The sequence below is a fragment of the Toxorhynchites rutilus genome, chromosome 2, assembly GCF_029784135.1.
Source record: "Toxorhynchites rutilus septentrionalis strain SRP chromosome 2, ASM2978413v1, whole genome shotgun sequence".
In the NCBI taxonomy this organism is placed as follows: domain Eukaryota; kingdom Metazoa; phylum Arthropoda; class Insecta; order Diptera; family Culicidae; genus Toxorhynchites; species Toxorhynchites rutilus.
In genome coordinates this window covers 101,525,560-101,549,833 of record NC_073745.1, presented here as the reverse complement: position 1 = coordinate 101,549,833, position 24,274 = coordinate 101,525,560, and the positions used below count along the sequence as shown (strand labels likewise).

At 37.6% G+C, this 24,274-nt stretch overlaps 1 protein-coding gene across 1 annotated transcript in view; it reads right to left on the bottom strand.

Moving 5' to 3' along the window:
• Positions 1-24,160, bottom strand: part of LOC129764588 (ornithine aminotransferase, mitochondrial) — a 29,738-nt gene extending 5,578 nt beyond the window's left edge. Inside the window, exon 1 of the mRNA XM_055763806.1 lies at positions 23,774-24,160. Within this exon, the coding sequence (XP_055619781.1) occupies positions 23,774-23,948 (175 nt within the window). The 5' untranslated portion in view covers positions 23,949-24,160. The remainder of the gene's footprint in view (positions 1-23,773) is intronic.
• Positions 24,161-24,274: the final 114 nt, after the last annotated feature.

The following is a 24,274-nucleotide window of genomic DNA, read 5'->3' as shown; positions in this document are numbered from 1 at the left end:
AGATATGGATTACCAAAGATTTCTCTTACTCAAATCGATACGCCCTTTTCAAAAGTTACGCTTGAGTAAAAAAATTCCCAATTGCTGAGGAAAACTCATAGTTCCTCTAACCCAATCGGAATACACACTTTCATTCGAATCAAAAATACTCATGTTTTGCCATTTGTCGATTTCATTTGGAATTGCTCAATAATCAATCTGCTTACATTGATATGGATCATAGCCATAACAGAAATTTCTATTTTTCTCCGTGTATATGGCTTTGACGCTAAAAGTAAATATTTTTATAAAAAGAGACATATATTCGCATGTTATTTATATAGTGTAGCGCGAAATTTCTATAACTATTTCGCTAAAATAATTACTTAAACAAAGCTCAATCTTGTCGATCCATATAAATCCTATGCAGCGATCTCTCTTGCCTGCCCAACAGATCACTAATACATATGCACGCTGCAAGCGCCCTATTCATTCGTAAGTTTCTGTCATCGCTTTAAAGCCCATTTATACGTTGCTAATAGCTGACTTGAGAATGAGCAGCTACTGAACCGGTGAACTCGCTTGACAATTGGTTGACTCGCCTTGTCCGTTCACACAGTGTGAGCTGCTGACGCGAAACTAGATACTGCAGCATTGGCTTACCAGGGATGCCAGATGATTTTTCAAATGTCCATCAAATAGTCAGAAAAAGCAATCAGGTCCGAATTTGACAGATGATTGATCCGAATTCGACTTCTCTATAGGCAGTATTCGTCTCAGGTTTCCAGTTGCATTTATTATATTTAGTTGCACAATTTTATCGCGAAATACACGCTGACCGTGTATAAAAATACTTTGTGCTGAATTTCTTCGAACTGAAGGTACTATCCGAAAAAGCAGAAAGGCAAAAGGATTTGGGCCAGAAATTGAATGCAAGGAAAAGGAGCAACAAAAACAATATAGAAGGAACTCTACGATGATGATCCTCTGGAATACAGAGCAGTGTTGAGAAAAACACCTGTGGAAACACTGTTGGATTTCATTGGTCCAACAATACAACGCTATACCTGCAAGAGTGAAATAAAAAAAACGACATTGATGTGCCTTTCTTTTGGAACATCGTTCAGATTGTTGTCGATATTTTTCAGAATCTCGAAAGCATCCATAGCTAAGATAATTCCGGAAGTATGTGATGCTATAAATGACAGTCTAAAAGATTTTTTAAAATTTTATTTATTTCGCCTTGCCAGCAGCTTCGTGTACCAATTTGTGAAATGAAAATGATTGTAGATTTGCAGGTGGAATATACAAAAATTAAAATAATGAAAATTAAATTAAAAATTAAAAATCGAATATGTATTTTGTTTCTTAGAACAATACTTTTTTTTTGCAAGTTTGCAAGTGAATTTTGAATGAAAATTGTGCCTGGTAATGATTCTATATTAGAGATTCTCAAGAAAACTGTCTCTAAATGAAAACGTGCCCCGCCAGCGTGCAAAACAAAATAACAACGATTTCGTTAAGAAACTATGAGGGTTTTATTTGTTTTTCCAATAATTTTCAAGTCTATAAATATCTTCGCATATTTTCAAATATCTTAAAAATAGAGACATTTCTTTACATTTGGCATCCCTGATTCGAGCGCTAAATTCTGTTTTTGACATTTTGAGGGATGCGAGTGCGAGTAAATTCAAAAAACTTTGAAGTAACTCGCACGCCGGATTACACATGACACTAAAACTGATGTCACATTAGGCGGATTCGCCGCCGCGGATATCGCGACGGTTTTTTTCTCGATATGAATTCGCTTTCAAAACCGCCCGCTCTGTGTGACATGGCTCATTCACAATACACTGTAGATCCTCCGCTGCGGTTTTACTCGCGGAATCCGCGGCGGCGAATCCGCCTAATGTGACATCAGCCTAAGTGGCATGATGTGTTCACACGGTGTGAGTAGCTGCACTGCAGTAACTGACTGACCGACTCGTATGTTTACTCGCACCGTCTGAACCCGGTTTTACTCTCGTTTCCTGATCCGATACTATGTGTTGAATCTTTCGATCGAATCACTTTGTGAGAGATTTGTGTCACGCTCAGAAGGAAAATTAACCGCAAGGCAAACACCCAAAAACAAAAATTCTAAAAGTGATAGAACGAATAAAATACGGTGAAAATATTACTTTTAGATGTGCAGTGGACATTGACAATGCTCGAAAATGTAATTACGCACGAAAATGTAATTAGCCAAAGTGATTTTGAGAACGGACAAGGCGGAAATGCTCATATTCTGGTCAATGATGATGACGACGAAGAGAAAAACAAAAACAAATTTTAAACAGCATAGGGTGCGGTGCGAATGATGTCATCAAGCAGTACAAAGCAAGATTGAAACAGATGAATAAAATTTGCTTGACAATGCACCACAAGAATAATAGAGAACTTTTTGTGTTGCATAGAACCCTCCAACCCCGCAGGTGAACGAAACCCGTTGGGGTGTATGGTTCATCCTACAACGTTATCTGCTGAGTTATATGTGATTAAGGAACAGGGAAATACATTGGCAGCAAACTTTCCACATCAATGGAAAAAAGAATCCATAAACTAAGAACCAGCATGGCCTTCAAGACCTGTTTGTATCTTGATCCACGATTTAATTTTGCTGGATCCGGTCGATTGAGTCCATGCGATAAGAAAGATGCACAGGTAGAAATAATCCTTATAAAAATATACCACACGTTATATTCTGAATATGTTGTGACTTTTAGGAATATCTCATCGCATTGAACAAGCGACTCGATTACATGTAAGGATCGCGAGAGGAACAATGTACCAAGGCAGCAACGTTAAATAACAGCGGCTTCGTGGAGGGCCACTTGATGAACTTTTTCAATGAAGGAAGCCAAGAAGCGTTTGCATCCAGTTCAGCTGATAGTTCATCGAAGGAATCCTTAAAATTTGATCTGATGAAGCTAGAAAACTGAAAGAAAGTTAATATCATGGTCGGTAATACTGTGCAATCATCTGTTAGCTTCAACAATTCTGTCCAGCAATCCACATGTGCTATGAACAAAACTCAATCAGATGCACCTGCGGTTCACTCATTCCAAAAAAATGGCTACTGTGTAATATACAACATGAGAAAAAATGTACACGATAAATTCGGCTTAGTTACAGCTGAATAGCTAAATGAGCCGAATAAAAATAAAACTGATATATGATTTTTATATTTTTTCTCGAAAGCTGAGGATTTACATAAAATATCTCAAAATCAGATATGTGTTCTTTTTCTTTTTTATGTTATGATTTTCACAGTTAGGCGGTAGTTCAAATTATAATTTTTCCCATTCTCGAAAATTCATAGCTTTTGGACTACTAAACCGATTCAGATGATCGATAATGTCCACGTGGACACGTAAAACAATTTTCTTAAAAATACATTCATATCTGTTTTTAAAAATAAATTTTCAAGAATCTTTGAGGCGAAGGTGGAAGCTAGACACAAATGGCTGTTACAATGGCGCTCATTTCTTTCATCTCCCTCCCTCACCCCTCGCCCGAAAATCAATAATTTTGCAAAACAGTGTGAAGAAAATGATCGTTTTCGCACACTTCCCATCAAGTCATACCAACTAAACTCTAATCGATTACTCACAAGATATTAAATATTCATATGCTGTCGCACTGTAAAGTGAAAAACGTCGGAAAACTCGAGCATGTGCTCTGAAAGTTAAATTTTCATTTTTCAATTTTCAGTAATGGTTTTGTTTGTATTGGTGAAAGCATCGTTATTTTTTCGACACTGATGCCAGACAACATCATCGAAACAGCTATAAAAACTACTCAATAAAATGTTGTTCCTGAGTCATAGCGTTTCATGTCATGAAAATCAATAGAATAAAATTGTGTTGATATCAATACAATTATTATTTTTACGTTCAATGGGTCTATAATGTAAGTTTTAGCAACTTTAACATTGGGTAAGAAAATTGTATTGCAGAGCTCGGAACACTGCCACGGCTGCCTATGCTTTCAAAAACTGTAAACGGAAAAGTATTACATTCAATCAAAATGCCTCGACCAACGAATGGAAGGGTTAAGGCTCTCCAACGTGAATATGTGAAAACAATACGATCAACGAAGGAAAACATTAAGGAATTATCAACATCGAGTTACTATGCGGAAGAACTTGTCAATACCAAAAGAGCCCCAATTCGCATGTGTTATAAATTTGCTCATGTTACGCTCGCGTATAATCAAAATTTTACTTCATATGCAAATGCACCTTCTATATTTATTTATATTTGCAATTGTTCATCGGAACATATCGTTCATACATTTTAATTTAGTATTCAATTGTTATTTTTTTTTCAAATGTATTCAAAGACTCGTGTCAATGAAGCGTCACACAGTCTGATAAGTGAATTGATCTATTTACGTGTGTTTTGCTCTTCTCTCACAAACACTATTACCTTATTTTTACACGTGGGTTTACCTATACTACTACAATGACTAGCTTCCACCTTCACCTTAAACTTTCCGCCCATTTTGAGTACTCTATATTTATCCATAAAATGGTGGTTATGTCGAATATTTTTCCATATCATCGAACCTCTGAAATATGTATTCTGCATGAAACTCACATAAACGGTGAGCGATCAAGCTTCTATTGGTAGTAGATGATCATTGTTTTCAACTTCTAAGCTATGTCCTATTTAAGCATGAACTGATCTCTGTGTTATAGGTCCAGGTCAACTTAAGAGTAAATCTGACATGGTGAACTGCTGATACATTTCTATCTGCAGAGTACATGTGGGATGTTGATAACATGATGAAATGACCGGAATATTTAGAGGATTTTTTAAATAATTTGAGAAGGACTTAGCGAAACGAGTGCTATACAAAATTTTATAATACCCATTCAAAAACAGAATTCATGCGCAGTACTTTGTAATTAAACTTGACAAATCTACGTTCTATGGAATTAAACGCATCGAAAATATTTTTCTTCAAATTGAAGCATTTTTGGCACTATTGACTATTGTTTTCTTTGTTCTAATTTTCGCTTCTAAATCTGAACTGGTATCTCGCAGTCAAAGTTCAGTGAAGAAGTATACCTAAATCTAGTTGTTTCTTCATTTGAATGCTTTCGACACATTTTTTTTAAATATTACATCGATTAGCTTCAAATAAAACTACATTCAATTGCGCTAAATAATTACAGAAGTCTTCAGAAAAACTCTTTTCGAGATTCGTCTCTCGAAGATTTTTTGCAGGTGAACGATTTTATTGCCAAATACATTTTTTCAGATGTTATTTCATGCTTGACTGTAACATTTTTTGCTTGGTTGCGCAGTTTTACTGTTATACAGTCCTTTCAAGTCGCCGAAGAAATGTTTCTAATTTCAGTAGGATTTTTTAGAGTGCAATCCTAATATCGGATGGAATTAATGGCGTTTTTGTGTTCACTTTGGAAACAATCTCCACGTTCAAATAATTAAAAAAGCAAATATGTATGTGTCGTTGATTCTTTCGAATGTTCTCGAAAAGCGATTTTGAAGGATTAGTATTTTTGGGCAGTTATCATACTGGGATTATTACATAAATGATAGAACCGATTTCCATACGCATTAGAACAAATGGGATGAAAAATAACGAATTTTTGTTTTAGTAACTTAAACCCACAAATTCATACAATTGCCATAATCGAGCGTTTCCTGAAGCCAACGATTCCACATATTTTCAATCTCTCAGATATATTGGTAGTTCACCCGTAGAATGTACCACAATGGTTACTATTATGCACGAGTAGCGAAAAAATCTGTAATTCGAATTTATGTGGTGCATTTCGATTTTCACTCTTGGAAATTAAGAGCATCATCTGCCAAACTGAAGCAATAGACGCCCATTGTGAAAATGGCGCCTATATGAAAAAAGACATATCTTCGAAATTAACTGTCAAAAATTAACAATTCTCGCGTAACTTTTGAAAAGATCCTATGTAACATTCACATCAACTCGAGAAAAATGAGGTTGAAGACCGAAACATTGGTCCGCGAATTGTTTCAAAAGGAATCGATCTTTATCACTACTTTTATCACTAACAGTAAATAATAACTCTGAAAAAGCTATCGTAAATGTTGTTATGTGATTTTAGTTTGAAATTGAAGCCTCCGAGCGAAAAATGTGGTGTGGTGTGATATCTATGGTGTGATATCTATCTTCTATCAATCTATATATATAAAAATGGAGTGATGTCTGTCTGTCTGATTCTTATAGACTCGGAAACTACTGAACCGATCGACATGAAAATTGGTATGTAGAGGTTTTTGGGGCCGGGGAAGGTTTTCGGGATATTTTGAGACCCCTCCCCCCTCTCTAAGGGGGCTGCCATACAAATGAAACACAAATTTCTGCATTACTCGGAAATTAACCAAGCAAACGAAACCAAAGTTGGCATGTGAAAGTTTTAGGGTGCAATAAATGTTTCTATGATGGTTAGACAGTCCTTCCCCCACTCAAAGGGGGGGCTGCCATACAAAAGAAACACAAATTTCTGCATTACTCGAGAATTAATCAAGCAAATGAAACCTAATTTGGCATGTGGAGGTTTTAGGATGCAATAAATGTTTCTATGGTGATAAGATACTCCTTCCCCCTCTCTTAGAGGGGGCTGCCATACAAATGAAACACAATTTTTTGCATTACTCGGAAATTAATCAATCAAACGAAACCAAAGTTGGCATGTGAAAGTTTTAGGGTGCAATAAATGTTTCTATGATGGTTAGACAGTCTTTCCCCCACTCAAAGGGGGGGCTGCCATACAAATGAAACACAAATTTCTGCATTACTCGAGAATTAATCAAGCAAATGAAACAAAATTTGGCATGTGGAGGTTTTAGGATGCAATAAATGTTTCTATGGTGTTAAGATACTCCTTCCCCCTCTCTTAGAGGGGGCTGCCGTACAAATGAAACACAAATTTTTGCATTACCCGAGAATTAATCAAGCAAATTAAACCAAATTAGGCATATGAAAACTTTAGGGTGCAATGAATGTTTCTATGGTGGTTAGATACCCCTCCCCCTCTCTTAGGGGTGGCTGCCATACAAATAAAACACAAATTTCTGCATTACTCGAGAATTAATCAAGTAAATGGGCGGGACGAAGTTTGCCGGGTTAGCTAGTACTACATAAATGAAAGGACCAAAAAATAAAAGACAACCGTTACTACTAAAAAGCCCATTGGTACTATTTTTTTCAATTTAAGATTATTATCAGGGTAAAACGCTTTCAATGTTGCAGGCCCCGAAAGTAAAGCTTTTCATCTAAAGAAAAAGGGATTGCCTAGTGTCATTTTGCCTCATGAGCACTCTGGAAATCATCTGGATATTCAATGCAGAATGGTCGCTGGGAATTTGTTAATAAAACATATTTTCAAATCGCTTTTAGCCCATATATGGAATGGAACGTGTCCTCTGAAAATTTTACTAACGATGACGGGAAAGGTTTTGTATTGGGCTGACAACAACAGTCAAATTGAGGTACTGTAGCTGGACGAAGTACAGTTGAGAAGCTTTTGAACTTTTGCCTACTTATTTTTTTGAATATGTGATTTGCGGAGACGCATGAATCGAAAGATTTTTAGTCTCCATTAACAAAAAAAGAACATGTTTTTTTCTTGAATAATTTTTATCATTAAAAAACACCAAATATAAAATAAGACTGATTTAAAATTGAATATATGCACAATGCAATTATTTCCTTTTTTCAATTGAAATACATGGAAGATTGTCCACGTGGACAGCAGGGAAGGAGTATAGTCAATGTCCACGCTTGTCCACGGAGGGGGAGGGGGTAGTCTAAAATCGTGCTTTTACTGTCCACGTGGTATGTGGACAGACCCTTAGTATTTAGTTGAGATTTCTATGCCAAATAACACGCCTTGAATGCATTCTGAGTGGCAAGCTCTAGAATACGTGTGATCACAGTGCAAGTCGGAGGAAAAATCTTTGACGAAAAATTCTCCCGAACAGAACGGGAATCGAACCCGAACTCCCGACATGTTAGGTTTCACGCTAACCACGCCACGGGAGCACATCTCTACTTTTTCCATATACATAAAATTTTGATGAAAATACTACGGCGCAATATTTTTTTTTGTATTAACACGTTGAGTACCACGTGGTTTTATAGCAACTTTCCCGTCAGGCCAACAGCAATGCGAAGTGCAATACTGGACAATTTGAATTTACTCGATGGAAATATTTGAACGTATTAGGGCAATCGTTTCTTATCGTAAGCAGGTATTTCTGTCCTGCAGTTAAAGCAGTTAAATTTCTGCGAAAATAAAAACAATTTCTACTTTTGTTAATTTTGAACCCCACTGCCAGACAACAGATTATATATTGAAAGCATTTCTTTTTGAAACACTTCTCTGAGCACAGTTTGACTGTACTGCTTCCAATCACTGAATATGTCCTGCCCCCATTCCCTAAAGAACTGTTTCTAATGCCTCAAAACCACCAGATAAGTATGATTACCTAATAAGCAACGTAATATTGGAACTCTTTCACCACTATCAACGGTAAGCCACACTTCTCTTCCTATTCGCACTTCTGCTCCAATCAGCTGTTGGCGAGCAACTGAGATGACGCCGGGGGGCTGGTGTTCTTTTTATAAACTTGACCTTGGCGCTAGGGAGACCGGCCAGCCGCTCGGTGCCTATGCCATCGTTTCGATTCATAAGACGCGAAACTACCAGGAAGAGCAATCAGAGCGATTAGAAGCCTTAGAAACTGACAAACAAGAATTTGTATGTGTTTTTCTCTGGCGTTTCGATTCGACGTCAGCAATGCTGTTTGTCAATGGTGGAAAACAAATTGATATCAATTTGTGTTTCGAATGCATTCGGATGATTGCGCCGCTAATCAATGCACATGCAAATGGGTGTTTTGATTGGCTCACATGGAAGTCTCGTGATGTGCAATATTTAGTACATGGGAAACGTTGTGTTGCTGATCTCGTAGGAAGAGAGAATAAAGATCACTGATACAGTAAAATTAGCAACATTACGCATGCTGTCCACTGATACGAGAAAATCTGATGCAATCCATTAAGAATTATTAGTTAATTGGCCCCACGAGTGTTACAAATATATTGGTGAAATAGCACAATATAAACAGTAGTCACTAGTCATACTGTATCAGCTAATGAAAAAAGATTTTGAATGCATACAACTCAACCAGATAGATCGCAAAGATGTTTGCATCAATTGATTGGATATATTTCTACGCATATATCATAATAAAGAAAATTATATATTTTTTGAGATACACAATTGAATAATTGTAAAATGTCAAGGGGCTGTCCACATACCACGTGGACAACTTTAAGGGGGGGGGGGGGGGTAGGGGTTACGAAAATGTCTATGATGGTCCATGGTGAGGGGCGAGGGAGTATAGATAATTTCCACGTGGACACATTAAAAGATTTTTTTCAAATACATCTACAATACATTACAATACATTTCGAAGTAGCTAGCAGAGCCCGAAATCTTCGAAAGTGAAAAATGAAGACCGACTTTACTCTCAGTAGCTTCTCTTCGATTAGAACTGCTTCGGCAGTCGCCGGCAACAAAAAGTGACTTGACTAGAAAATGAATTGACTAGCGAGGATGACCGGTGAACTAGTGCAGTTAGTGGTTATTTTAACTGACTCGATTAATGAATACAAATCTGCCTCTTCATTCAACTGACTTCAATCCACAATACCATTTCCCCCTGACACTAATTTTACACCCGCCTACGCAACATTTTTTTTACGTCCATATAAAGAGGAACGAAAACATGATTTCTGATGCAAAAAGAAGTTACCCCATCAATGGACGGTTTATTGTCTACCCATCGTGAACCCAAACCAACGAACTTAGACATTTACCAAGTATGCTATGAAGGTGCTCGCGTTCTTCTTCTTCTTCAATGGCACTAACGTTCCTAGAGGAACTTCGCCGTCTCAACGTAGTATTACTTGCGTCATTTTTATTAGTACTTAGTTGAGATTTCTATGCCAAATAACACGCCTTGAATGCATTCTGAGTGGCAAGCTCTAGAATACGCGTGATCACAGTGCAAGTCGGAGGAAATTTCTTTGACGAAAAATTCCCCCGACCAGAACGGGAATCGAACCCGAACACCCGGAATGTTAGTTATGACGCTAACCACTCGGCCACGGGAGCAGGTGCTCGCGTTGGTATTAGTAAATAGCGAGCAGAATAGCGCACACACACACTGCACGCTGTTTTATACGTGATTTTCGTGTACGATACAAAAGAATCTAGCTCACCTGTAAGAGGAACGAATTCGTTTTGGGGGAAGTCACTTTAAAATGCAATGAGGACAATTTGACTGGGAAGAATGAAATGATATAGTCGAGTCGGTAGAGGGAGAGAGCGACTAAACGCGCGACTGACTGTTTAGTCGTTTTGGCGGAGAAACTGCGTGAAGAAGGCAGAAGTCATTACTAACTGAATACGGGTATAGTCAGTCAGATAGTTAGCTGACTATCCTCAGTTGACTATGACTATGCAGAGCCCTGATAGCTAGGATGTAATTTTCAGAAAAGATTCGCATCAATTAGAATTCGACCGATTTTCAGTTTCTGGCATTGTGTCGAGAACTTCCAAGGTTTTGCGACAAAGGAAGTCGAACAACGACCTCTCTGGAGGAGGTTTCTAGCAGCGATATTTTTATTTCTTTGGAATGTGGAAATTCCTGGAATACTTTTCTATAGGGTGGCCCGGAAAGTTCATGCATGCCGCCATTTGATTGTCATCAGAATCAAGACGTCGTTGGTACACGACAATTGAATTAACAGATTTGCTACAAAGATTAAAAAACCCATACTTGAGCATTTGTTTGAATAAAATCGCTTTTTGATGCAATTCGTGAAGTGTGATGAAAAGTTAAATAATTCACAACAATTTTGAACGATAGAATCTTGGGACAATCGATATAAACCATTAGCTGTTCCTAAAGCCGATCTTCGCGCGAAGAAAATCATGCTATGTGTCTGATGGTATTGAAAAGAAATTATGTGTTATGAGCATTTATCAAACAACCATTCGACAAATTCCAATAAATTAGAGTAACCAGATGGTCAGAGATCTAACGCGGGACACAAAAAAACAAAACGTTATACATATATGTTATGTGAACATAAACCATAGTTTAGCGAGTCTAAACTGATCTGTGTTATTTCTTTCTGAGTATCGGCACTCGATTGTGATTTTTCGGTGGTTTAGATTTTGCTTACGCCTGGAAACCACTCGCTCAATCAGAGTATTTACGTCTGGCAAGCAAGATTCAAATTCTACAATTTTCTTCAAATTATCGAATGAAATGCTCGAAAATTCCAATTCATTTTTCTTAATTTTAGTGTTAACGTATGCATTAAAAAAAAGGACTAATTTCGGATGGCGATGAAAGATAATTTAATGGAACAAATTTTCCTTAAGTTTTACGTTTATTAAGCCTATAACAAAAATGATTCAAGGCTGTTGATTCGCAGCAGCAGCACTGTCAAGCAACTTGATGATTTTTTTCATACTGAATGTTCCACCCTACAGCGAAGGATTTGGACATCCTGAGACACTTTATGTCTGCCAGATATAGCCGATCCGGTGTTTACAACATCATCTTCCTGCCGCTCCTTAAGCCGGGAGATCGAAGCAACCGGCCAAACGGTGAAGGAGAATCATGCCAAAATGGACATTTTTATGCGGAAGCATCAGACGAGACCGGCCGTATCTGAGCAGCAGGCAATCACACAGAAGGAGTAGCTTGAGGTGTTGGTTGAAAAGTTCTTTCCGGCGAAAGAAGTGAAAAACTTCTTTTTCACTGGGGAAAACTTCATTTCGTGCTCATAATGAAAGACGAGACGTACTTGATGCTAGAATTCAACGGGTACTTGGCGTATATCATCCACATCAAGTTCTCGAAGAAGATCCTTCTCTGACAGACGTGAAGCGAATGTCCAAGCCGATCTTCTTTCGAGTCATATGGTGAACGGAGAGATATATAGTACGAAGTGTTTACCGGAAGTTGCGAAGGTGATGTGATCTTTATGCTGAACCTGGGATCAGCCCATTATGTCAAAAGATCACTGGAGAATGGATCGGCTGGAGATAACCATTGTCGCGAAGACCGTCATCCTTCCCAACATTCCCCAGATGCGACCGATAGAAAACTTTTGGGCGAATGGCCAAAATGTAGAGAGGGTCGACCACGAAAAGCCACGAAAAGGTAAAAGAACACGTCGGGGGTCTTCGTAGCTACTTGGTTACGCGTTCACTTACTAAGCGATCGATCGTGAGTTCAAACTCAGGGCCCTCAATTGACCATCTTTGTGTTGTTATAGAATAACTACGTCCACGCAACCATCATCAGCGATGGAGATCGATCCACGGTGGAACAAAGATCGATTCATCCATACAACTGCTCTGCTCTGCAAGAAACATCGGACTGCTGTTCTATAAGTAACCCAACAATGATTTGCGGGACGTAATCTTACGCGGGACATTTTATTGGAATGCGAGACTGTCTGGTCAGTTTACAATAAATACAGCTCGTAACTGGACGAATTAAGGAAGGGACTCGTTTAGTATTAGTTAATATTATTGAAATCCTGTTACACCAGAGTAACGTCAGACCTCATTTCTTTTTGACAATCCGGCAAACAATTTTGGAGTTCGGCTGGGATGTGCCATTCCATCTACCATGGTCACCAGATATAGCACTTTTAGATTATCACTTATTCAGACTAATTCAGTCTAATTTTCTCAAGCACAAGAACTGCGACTCTTTGAATAATATTAAAAACATAATGACAGTTTTTGACGAAAGATTCTGGAATGAACTGGTATAAATTAAGCTTTTGAACTTTTCCTTGAAATCGGATATAACCAAGCAGTTGTTCCAAAAGATCAATGGTAGAAGAACCTATTGCAACCACTAAGCTCAGTGGCGTCGAGTGGAACTTACGCACCCGGGGTGGATGTGTCTGGCCACACCCCCTCCCCTTTTCGCAATCTGTGTATGATGTATGCCGAATGGTGCAGTATTTGTTATTGTAGGGGTCTGCACCCCATAAAATCGTGTACACGGGGACGGTCCGCACCCCCCGAACTCGCCAGTCGATGTCACTGACTAGGCTACTGCCAGGTTAATTTTTGACAAGGTTCCTTGTAGCCACTAGGCACTAGTTTCGTGTTTTGTAAAAGCAGGAGTGTACCATTGTATCTTAGGGGCTGTCCACATACCACGTGGACAACTTTAGGAGGGGTAGGGGGTAGGGAAATGTCCACGCTTGTCCACGAAGAGGGGGAAAGGGGTACAGACTGGGTCCACGTGGACAGGAAGATTTGCTATAAAATACAACCACCTATACATTCAAAATGAAATTAATCAACACATATTCAAGAATTTCAAAACTCTGTATTTATCAAAAAAACCGATTGAGCCACCTGAGAGAACTGCCCGGTCAAATGTTCATATATTTTTATTTTATCATTGATCATTGATCTTCGGTGAAATCTGTATTATGAAAATATTTCACGTAAACTGTGAATGACCAAACTATTTCCTATGATCGAACTTTTGTAGTTACGGGGTATGCATAGACCCTTATAGTCCAAAACCAATTAAAATTAAACGATCCATATCATGAAATCTCAACCATTATGAGTTGAAATTTCATGATATGAGTAAATGATTTTTCATCAAATACAATTTTCTATACATTTTGTTATATCTCGAGAACAGCTAGGATAATAATGTCTGTATAGTTTCTCATACAGAATTGCGTGTGAAATCATTGTTATAAAGTATTTTAATTTCAGAAATTTCTAGGAATCAATATTTATATTTGCATTAGATTGCCCATGCATCACTAGCCACTAGGACATTGTTGAAGTTTTCTTGAGCCTAATTTTATGTCTTGAACTGACTAAAATTTTGAAAGTACACTACATAGAATACTTATGCTGCTCATTTGAAAGATTAGAAAATTTTGCGTTGAATGCAGTTGTAGAACATTGGAATGAATGAAACCAAGTAACTTTTAGATGTAGCGAAAAGAAAAAAAATTAAAATATTGTGTTTTTTTTGTTAATTTTCCAAAAGTGCATGATAAACTGGTTTGTTTCTATCAACTAAATTAAAGCTCTCCAACCACTCTACAACTCCTTCCTTGACACCACACTGTTATCCTTCTTGTTACCTTCTACTAATTTGAATGTTTCACAACAGAATTTTATGCAAAATTTCCTCAAATTGAATTGTGATAAGCAGCGTACTTCTCGAATTAAAGTCAGTTTAAGGTAAAAACCGGCCTCGAGGAAAAGTTCAATAATTCTTTCGTAGTTGAGATTTGACCATAGGCGTGGAATATTTTTTACGATCCTCTATCACTTAAATATTCCGGATCAGCAGTTTCGTATTGCGCTGACGACTGAAGGTGAATCGAGTGTGTAAATGAACCGACATTTCCTGTGATCGACCGTATTCCGAAGTGGGCAAAGAACTACACTCGACAAAAAATAAAAATAGAGGAGCAAAATGCGACATCGAAAAAAACGCTATAACTCTGTTATAAAATCATGCATTCGTCAAAGCCACAACTGGACCTTGTATAAAATATTTTCAAGTTTGCGGTGGGTATATTTGAACATCGATTTGTTGTGCGTTCATTATTTCATGAAATATTCTTAATTCAAAATGAAAGCATAATTTTTCATTCGCTAGAGAATACCTCTGTAGAAAATAGTTCTACTGAAACTTTCTATGAACCAAATGGAAGCAAAAAAATCAGGTTGATTGGATTGTTATTGGGCATTTATTTTTCAAATCTATAGAAGCTTTGAAAGCAAGCAAAAAACGCATTATCTTTTCTTACAATGTCTTTTGTTTACAACGAATATACACATCACACAAAAAATATGTACGTACGATATCCCTGAACTAAAAATTTGTAGTCTGAAAATGCTGTATTTTTTATCTTCATGTCATCATTTATATCGAAGCTGCAGGTGTTCCAAAATCCCTTAAAAATTCGACCTTTTACTCCTCAATCTTGAGTGAGTTACAAGGTCTTTACAATGGAGGTCAACAAATAGGAAATTCGGTACATTTTACACTTTTGCTTTCATAAATGCAAAAATGCAGCCCAGGCTGCTGAAATAGTGATTGGTGTGTACGGTGTCAAAACGTGCAACTTATTTTATTTTTAAATTTTTTCAAATATAATTTTTTTTTAATTTTTCATTTCAGTGCAATATACTAAATTGAGTTCTCTACTGTCAACAAATGGACCGTTTGAAGCTAGCGATTGACCAGAAACGTTCAAAACTGGCTAACAGAAGAGGTTTTGTGTTCCATCAGAACAACGCAAGGCCACAGCTTTCCGAGAACTTGATTGGGATGTTTTTATGCATCCACCATATAATCCGGACCCGGCACCAAGCGATTACCACCTTTTCCTCGCATTGCAAAATTTCCAGAGTGATAAGAAATTGGGATGAAAAGAAGATCATAAAAATCTATTGCTAGAGTTTATCGCCCATAAGCACTCAGACCTCGATGATATAGACATTATGAAGCTACCTTTAGAATTTTGCAACAAAACGGTACATATTTGACCCAAATCGGACAATCCGAAGCATAATAAAAATAGTTTTGAATTTCACCCAAAAATAATGGATTACTTTTTCACCAACCTAATATTTCACAGTACTAAACTAATTTTAATGGAATGACGAGTCTGCGAATCAGCTAAGTAAATGGCATCCGAAATTGGCCACTGATTAATTCATTTACGATCAAGTAAATTGATAGTAAGTGGTAGCTAACTAGAATAAGCTATCATTTGATACCAAAACATTACCATATGGTTGCATTTCAAAGCCATGAAAAATTCTTGAAGCTACTGTTTTTTGTTTAAAAAAAACTAGAAGTGGGTTATGCCTGTGATATAATCGCAAGGTAGACGTAGGACTACCGCTGGCTCAGTAATTATTTATTTGAAATAGCATCTGAATCAATTCTCAATGAATGAATGAATATTTCGAAAGATTGCTGAATTTTTCTTGCTAGCGTGTGGATGGATGAGTGTAAATATAAAATTGTTATTGACATAAAATTCAACTCTTTCGAACTCGTTGCTGATCCTGAAAAGAACCGACGGGTTTGAGTGGTTTTGTAAAAGCAACTGATGATATTTGATACATGGTTCGTTTTGTTTTCGTGAGAATAATACACGAGATTGTTCATGGCCATTCCATGTGAAAGTAGAATAAAAACTGATGCTTATGGATTACATCAGGGAACACCTAGCCGAATGCGCAAATGTGTGTGAATATTCCTCCACTCGGGCGCATTCATAAGCAAACCATTTTCCAAGCTCACTTCATGCGAAAGTGAAATAGAAACTGAGAGGGGTTGGCGTCGACATCATGCATCATGCCTCAACCGCAGTCCAATCGCGACTGAAATGATATTTTAAGTGATTGTAAAATTCATAGTGATTTCGATAGTATGTTTCGAAGCAATTTTTCAGCTATTGAAACAATTTTTTCAATCAATAAGCTGCAATCATATACATCTTGGACATTTTATTTTTCGAATTAAGTGATTTTCATACCACTTCGTTAGAGAGTTATTAACGTTCAAAACCTTGCACTCCAAGCGTCACGCTCTCGCTTCCAAAACTTTGAACGAGCACCCGGTACATAAATGAAAGACTTAGTCCTACGTCAAAACAAAACAGAAAATAGAAATATGAAAAATTAATTTTCCAAAATTTCATTTTTTTCCCAAAAAAACAAATAAGAATGTCCACGTGGACAAAGAGGGACGGGTATGAAGATTGTCCACGCTTGTCCACAGAGGGGAGAGGGGGGGGAGCCTAAAATCGTGCTTTTTCTGTCCACATGGTATGTGGACATCCCCCAAGCATTATCTAAACGCGGTAATTCCCTCGTTTTGATTGGCCTAACTGGTGCTCCTCGAACAGGTCTGACCAAAACGAGCAACTAGAGTAGCCATACCCAGCCTCTTCTGGTTGACCCATCTGGTATTACTTTATTTTATACAATTGTGTATGTAACAATAACGTAAGCCTAATAAATCGTTACCTATTTTCCTGACGTATGATTACGTCTTTTAGTAATAACGCCAAATTAGAAAACAGGCCCTGTACCACATCATTTCTGTATTTAAACTGGAGTGAAAGAGGAAATGGTCGTGAAAGCAATATAAATATTGTGCTCACCCAGGCCAACCTCTGTTTCTATTATGTTACCGTATTGAACGGACTTGTAAAATTTTTCACCTCAGAATATGCGCGAAGTGAGTGTAGTGCAGAGCTTACACTGACGGGTAGAAGCGAAGCAGAAGAAAAATATTAAATAGGTGACGTTTTCATACCATTATGTGGAAATTGGTTGTGTATGATTGAGTCAAGCGTACGAATAGATTGATTTTTGAGAAATTGTTGATTTTATCCAATATCCGGTATCCGATCGAATAGCAAGTATTGGCCGGATAGGTCGGATATCCGTTTCATCTTTAGTATCAATGTTTATTGTGTAGTTTCTATGTTTGACTCACTTTATCTTCAAATGGGATTTTGTTCTTGAAACATGTTTAAAGTTATGTTAAAAGTTTTAAAAAATGCAATAATAATACCAAGTGGAAAGACCGACCAAACATATCAGGTTGAAGGCATGCGTATTTCATAATAGAATTTGTTGTGAACTTTAATACAAAACAATCTGTATATTTCTTCGCAATAAGTTCCTTCTTATTAAAAATAATCAAATAAATTCAGGTAAAACTAATACGAATCAATAAACAGATTTTCTGAAATGTTTCAATCAAATTCCGTTTGTGAAATGTCCATTCAGTACAAATTCAACCATGTATCGATATGCGTCGGAGGATTTCAGAACTAAATTAATTCAACTTTATAGAATAATTATGTTATCCAGATTGAGATTCAAAACGAAAACTGGACGTGGGACATTTATTTAAAAAGTTAGAAGTTTAAAAAAATGTGAGCTTAATTTTTTTTCTGTTACAACAAGGGTAGTACTGCCGTTCTACGCATAGTTGTCCCATGTTACTTTTTGCCAATTTTCACTTTTCTCCATAAAACGATGTTTTTATACCTAATGTTCCACAAAAACATAGAAAAAAAAGTTATTGTTTGTTCCCAGCTTTTAAAAAAACAACATCAAGCTCATTTGTCCCATGTCTTTGTTCTAGGCATAACTGTTCCTCCATGTTTTTTGTAGATCCATAATAAATGAATCGGTTCAAGTACAAGATTTTCATGGTATGCTTTCAGCAGGGCTAATGCACTCATTTCTGGTTTGGAAGAATGAACTAATTCTCAAACAAATAACACGTGTACACATTGTAAGCGGGTGCCTAATAACATTGAGATTTATATTCTGTTAGAGGTGTTGCAGATCGCTCACTTCTTTATAAAACTATGTTTTTCTGCACATTATTTCGAAAAAACGCAAAAACAACTAATTGTTCGTTCCCAGTATTAAGAAAAATAACATCAAGTTCAATTGTCCCATGTTATTATTCTAGGCATAACTGTCCCACCATTAATGTTAAGCCCGTAATCAAGCTTCATGAATTAAATTGAGGGGATCTTGTCACATTCCATTAGACAAAAGGTTGATTTTGGAACATGGGACAACTATGCGTAGAACGCATAGAGTAATAGTTTTGAAAATATGAAACATGGGTTTATATAGGACATGTTCACAATACTTTGAGAAAATGATCAATGCTACCCCATTGCACGGTACTTGTTCGTTTGAAAACTTACTAGGAACATTTATTCGAAATAATTTATACTCCAAAAACTATTTCAGTATTGTTTATTTTTAATTCTAAAACATATTAAAAAGTTACGTTATATCGAGGTATGACTATATAACGAAATAAACAGAACCAGTACAGCTTGAAACATTGAGAATCCGGAATCACTGTTCATTTTATAGCAGTTGTCGTAGTAGGCGTATTTGAAAATTTTGACGTAGGACTACGTCTTTCATTTCTATACCGGGGTGTAAAATCAAAGTTTCGAAAACGAAAGCGTTACGCCGGAGACCGAGATTTTGAGCGTTAATAGCTCCTAAACAACTGAACGAAATGGTATGATAAACACTCCATTCGAAAGATAAAATGTCTACGCGTTCTATACTTGTTACTTTTTGATCCAAAAACTTGTTTCAATAGTCTTAAAATTGCTTTCAAAACAGGCTATTGAAATCACCAATCGGTATATAAGCGAGCGCCGCTCGGAAATCCACTCAGTTCTAATTGAACAGCGATTGGAGCATGTTGTCGCTGTTGTGGTGAAGCTCTTCGTTTATCATGAAAGCGCGGATGAACGGTGTCACCAAGAGCCTGTTTGTGCACCCTAGGCCAGAAGGGAATCCATCAGGAAGAGTGATGCCACAAACGGTTCCCCGGGAAGACATCGCTACACACACATACACGCGCGGAATTCTTTCCGTTTGGATGCCATTCAGCATCGAGAAAGTTCCGGAAAGATCTAATCATTGCTGGAAAATAATCTGCCAGTTCCTCTGGGAATTTAAAAATACATTCATGTGAAAGAGTTTATTTGAATGTTTTCTATCCATGTAACACTTTGACCAAATATTTTTCAATCAAGTGCTATTAACAGGTGGTTATCGAATTAGTATTAACCACTGGTGGCCTTCCAGTATCGAGGAAAATGTGGAAATATCTAATCGTTACTGAAAATAATCTGCCAGTTCCTCTGGGAATTTAAAAATACATTCATGTGAAAGAGTTTATTTTAATGTTTTCTATCCATGTAACACTGTGACCAAATATGTTTCAATCAAGTGCTATTAACAGGTAGTTATCGAGTTAGTATTAACCACTGGTGGGCTTCCAGTATCGAGGAAAATGTGGAAATATCTAATCGTTACTGAAAATAATCTGCCAGTTCCTTTCGGAATTTTCAAAATATATTCATGTGAAAGAGTTTATTTTAATGTTTTCTATCCATATAACACTGTGACCAAATACATTTGGTTTTGTGATTTTTCAATCAATCGCAATTAACAGGATAGCTTCAGAAGATTATTCTTCCCCATCAGTAGGATATTTCCGTATCCAATATTGTATGCGCCCGCAATCGATTATTGCTCAGTCGCCGAAAGTTCCGAGCTCAGAGAGTTCATTCCTCTCTAGTTTGCCTTCCAAATTACCATCGTAAACCACACCTTCTCTCGATTCAATCACACACAAAAAGCATACTTAAGCGATATTCTGGTGGTGAGACACATTCATTTTTCGTGAGGACATCGACAAGACAACATCGTTGCCTAACGTGCTGGAGGAGTGGACGGCGAAGGATCGACACATACACTCGCAGATTTCTTTCCGTTTGGATGCCTCTCAGCATCGAGAAAGTTCCGGAAAGGTCTAATCATTGCTGGAAAATAATCTGCCAGTTCCTCTGGGAATTTAAAAATACATTCATGTGAAAGAGTTTATTTGAATGTTTTCTATCCATGTAACACTGTGACCAAATATGTTTCAAGCAAGTGCTATTAACAGATGGTTATCGAATTAGCATTAACCACTGGTAGGCTTCCAGTATCGAGGAAAATGTGGAAATATCTAATCGTTACTGAAAATAATCTGCCAGTTCCTCTGGGAATTTAAAAATACATTCATGTGAAAGAGTTTATTTTAATGTTTTCTATCCATGTAACACTGTGACCAAATACATTTGGTTTTGTGGTTTTTCAATCAATCGCAATTAACAGGATAGCTTCTGAAGATTATTCTTCCCCATCAGTAGGATATTTCCGTATTCAATATTGTATGCACCCGCAATCGATTATTGCTTAGTCGCCGAAAGTTCCGAGCACAGAGAGTTCATTCCTCTCTAGTTTGCCTTCCAAATTGCCATCGTAAACCACACCTTCTCTCGATTCAATCACACACAAAAAGCATACTTAAGCGATATTCTGGTGGTGAGACACATTCATTTTTCGTGAGGACATCGACAAGACGTTGCCTAACGTGCTGGAGGAGGTGGACGGCGAAGGATCGACACATACACTCGCAGATTTCTTTCCGTTTGGATGCCTTTCAGCATCGAGAAAGTTCCGGACAGATCTAATCATTGCTGGAAAATAATCTGCCAGTTCCTCTGGGAATTTAAAAATACATTCATGTGAAAGAGTTTATTTGAATGTTTTCTATCCATGTAACACTGTGACCAAATATGTTTCAATCAAGTGCTATTAACAGATGGTTATCGAGTTAGCATTAACCACTGGTGGGCTTCCAGTATCGAGGAAAATGTGGAAATATCTAATCGTTGCTGGAAAATAATCTGCCAGTTCCCCTTGGAATTGAAAATTACATTCAAGCGAAAGAGTTTATTTTAATGTTTTCTATCCATAAAATATCCATATAATACATTTGGGTTTGTGATTTGTCAATCAAGTACAGTTAGCAGGTTAGCTTCTGAAGATTATTCTTCAGAACAAGGTTTTTCGTATCCTATATTGAATGCATAAAACCTTGTGCCTCCAACGTAGCGCTCTCGTTTTCGAAGTCCCCCAAATATTCATTTTTTCATTCATTCAGAATGGATTTAGATTTAACTTCAAACAAATGATCTCTAAATCAACGATAGTCCTACGTCACCCTTGCGGTTATACCATAGATATAACCCACTTCCTGTTTTTGACAGTTTTTTTATATTGTTCGGAAAACCTGTGTCTTTCGACGGTAAAAATTTCACGTTGATTCGTTTTGTTTTCAAAAAGTTGTGCTGGATGGAAACCGAGAGAAGAAATTTGATTTTATCATGTACTGAAACGTTTCCGTGAATGTACAGCTGTTTTTCGGATGGATCAGAGGACGCGTGGTAGTGGAACTTATGATCGGAAGCAGTGGTTGAAGATATTGGGAACAATATACGAGAAGCGAGAAGGTTATTGTAATTTCAATGCCTGCAAGAAATCAAACTGGACGCTGTAATAAAATCTGGTGGCCAAAAGACGCACTCGAAAATTGTGCAACGTTTTGACGAAGTACGAAGAATGCATGCTGATGGATGCGAACGTACGTGAGAATGAATTTTGCACAAAATTCAATTCTATAAGACCACTGTCAGGGGAAAAGTCGCCAGCAAATTTAAGTTCGTTTTCGCTGATAAATTTGCCAGGATGTTCTTGATTTGACAAGGGATCTGCGGCTGTGGACGAAAAACAAAGGTTCTCGCCACAAACAAGACAATGGGCTCGAAAAGTATAGGGAAGAGTGCCTGGAGAAACATCTCCTTCCTCGCAAAGGTCGGATGAAGTTTTGGCCTGATTTGGCAAACTGGCACTACAATCGAGGGGTGCTTCAGTGGTACCGTGACAATGGGGTCGATAGCGACATTGGAAAAGACTTTAATCCTCCCAATTGACCTCAATTCTGCCCAATTGAAAAATATTGGCCAATGGTCGAGCGGAAATTGAAGAAGGGTGCCAAAGTGACCCGGGATGCTGCAGATTGACAAAAATATTGGCAAAGTTGTAGCTGCAAAAAGGACAGACTTCCAACTTTAATTTTCCATTTCTGAACAAGCAAATGTGTTTGATACACATCTTATTCTCAACCTTCTGCATAGATAGGACACACAATTGCACAAACACAATCGTTGCAGTGTGCAAAACATGATCGATTACATTGGACATATCTAGAACATTCCACCTATTTGACTTTTTTTTGAAAAGTACTATGATAATTGTGTTAATGGAAGCAGATTGAATAATGGTGTTGCGGTGAAATCACGCGATTTTGGAGAATCGACCAGAGACAATCCATTAAGAAGAAAACCCGAAATCTGATTACCAGCGAACCAGTGCAAATATTCCACACAACACTCAGCGTTTATCAGCAGATATGATAAGGCTAAAAAAAGAGATAATATTACCTAAATTTTCCACAGCGTGGTGCCGCGCGTTGATTGTTGATAACCCCCCATGGATTTGATTCGAATGAATGAAGTTATCAGCACTGGGGCTGAACTGATTATTTGCAATTATTTTCCCGATGCGTATGTCAATATTTTTAACTGTACCCGAGATACGCAAGGGTGGCGTTCTGGTTCGAAAATATGTTTGCTTCCAATAAATTACGCGTAGGAACGTATCAAGAACACATTCTACGCCTGATAACGGGTCAATTTAATTGCGAAACCAAAATTAGCTTTTACGTTGCAAAGGATCCCCCGGAAAGTGAAGCATCTCCCAAAATGTTCCTGATAAGACTGCTGACGGACAAAGTCGCGTGCGATTATTGACTGCTCATTTGTATGATGTAAAAATGCTGTTATCATTCCGGAGTTGGCGCGCAAAAGTCAGTGATCTACTGAACCTTTGTGAGAATTGTCAACTATATTTTAACAGATTATGCACGATAAAGTCAACTTGAAACACACAAGCAACCTTCAAATGTGAATTATACATCTATTCAGAACGAAGTAAGAGATATACACACATCCTTGCAAAAAGCAATTGCATTTGGTGATTAAAAAAACAAGATATCGGATCCAAAATAAATTCAAACGAGCAAAATAAAAACACTTCATAACGGTTCCCGAAACAGACGCACACACACAAACAGCAAACCAGTTTCCCGGACGAAAATAGATAGATTTTTTTTGCAAAACTCACCATTCTGGCTGGCGAAAGATGACGATTTGCGTTTTGGGTCATAACTGGGAGAGGTTCCATTTCGGCTCAACAAAACGGCTGCCGGTTGTCCTGAGCGCACAATTTGAGCATTCGCCGATGCAATCAGTTTGCTGAACTGCTTCAACAGTTGGATGTTTTCCACACTCTTGATCATGTTTGCTATCGGAAATGTTCCAATATTTTTTCACTTCACACTTTTAACTGATTAATTCACTTCACTAATCCCGTCCGTCCGAACGCAAGCAACGCTTCACATCAACTGTTTGTCGTCCTTAAGCTGTTGGCCACTTTTATTCCCCTGTCCGAGAGCTGTTTCCCAGTTTACGGTGTTTGTGTGCTTGAGGGGGGACAGAATTCTTGAGTGATACCAAAACAATGACGTGGGCAAATAACAATAATAATTATTCGGTAATCGCCTCCGCAAACGGACCGACCCATTGTCGTGTTGCTACTTCGATGGGATTCTTATCATCCACCCGT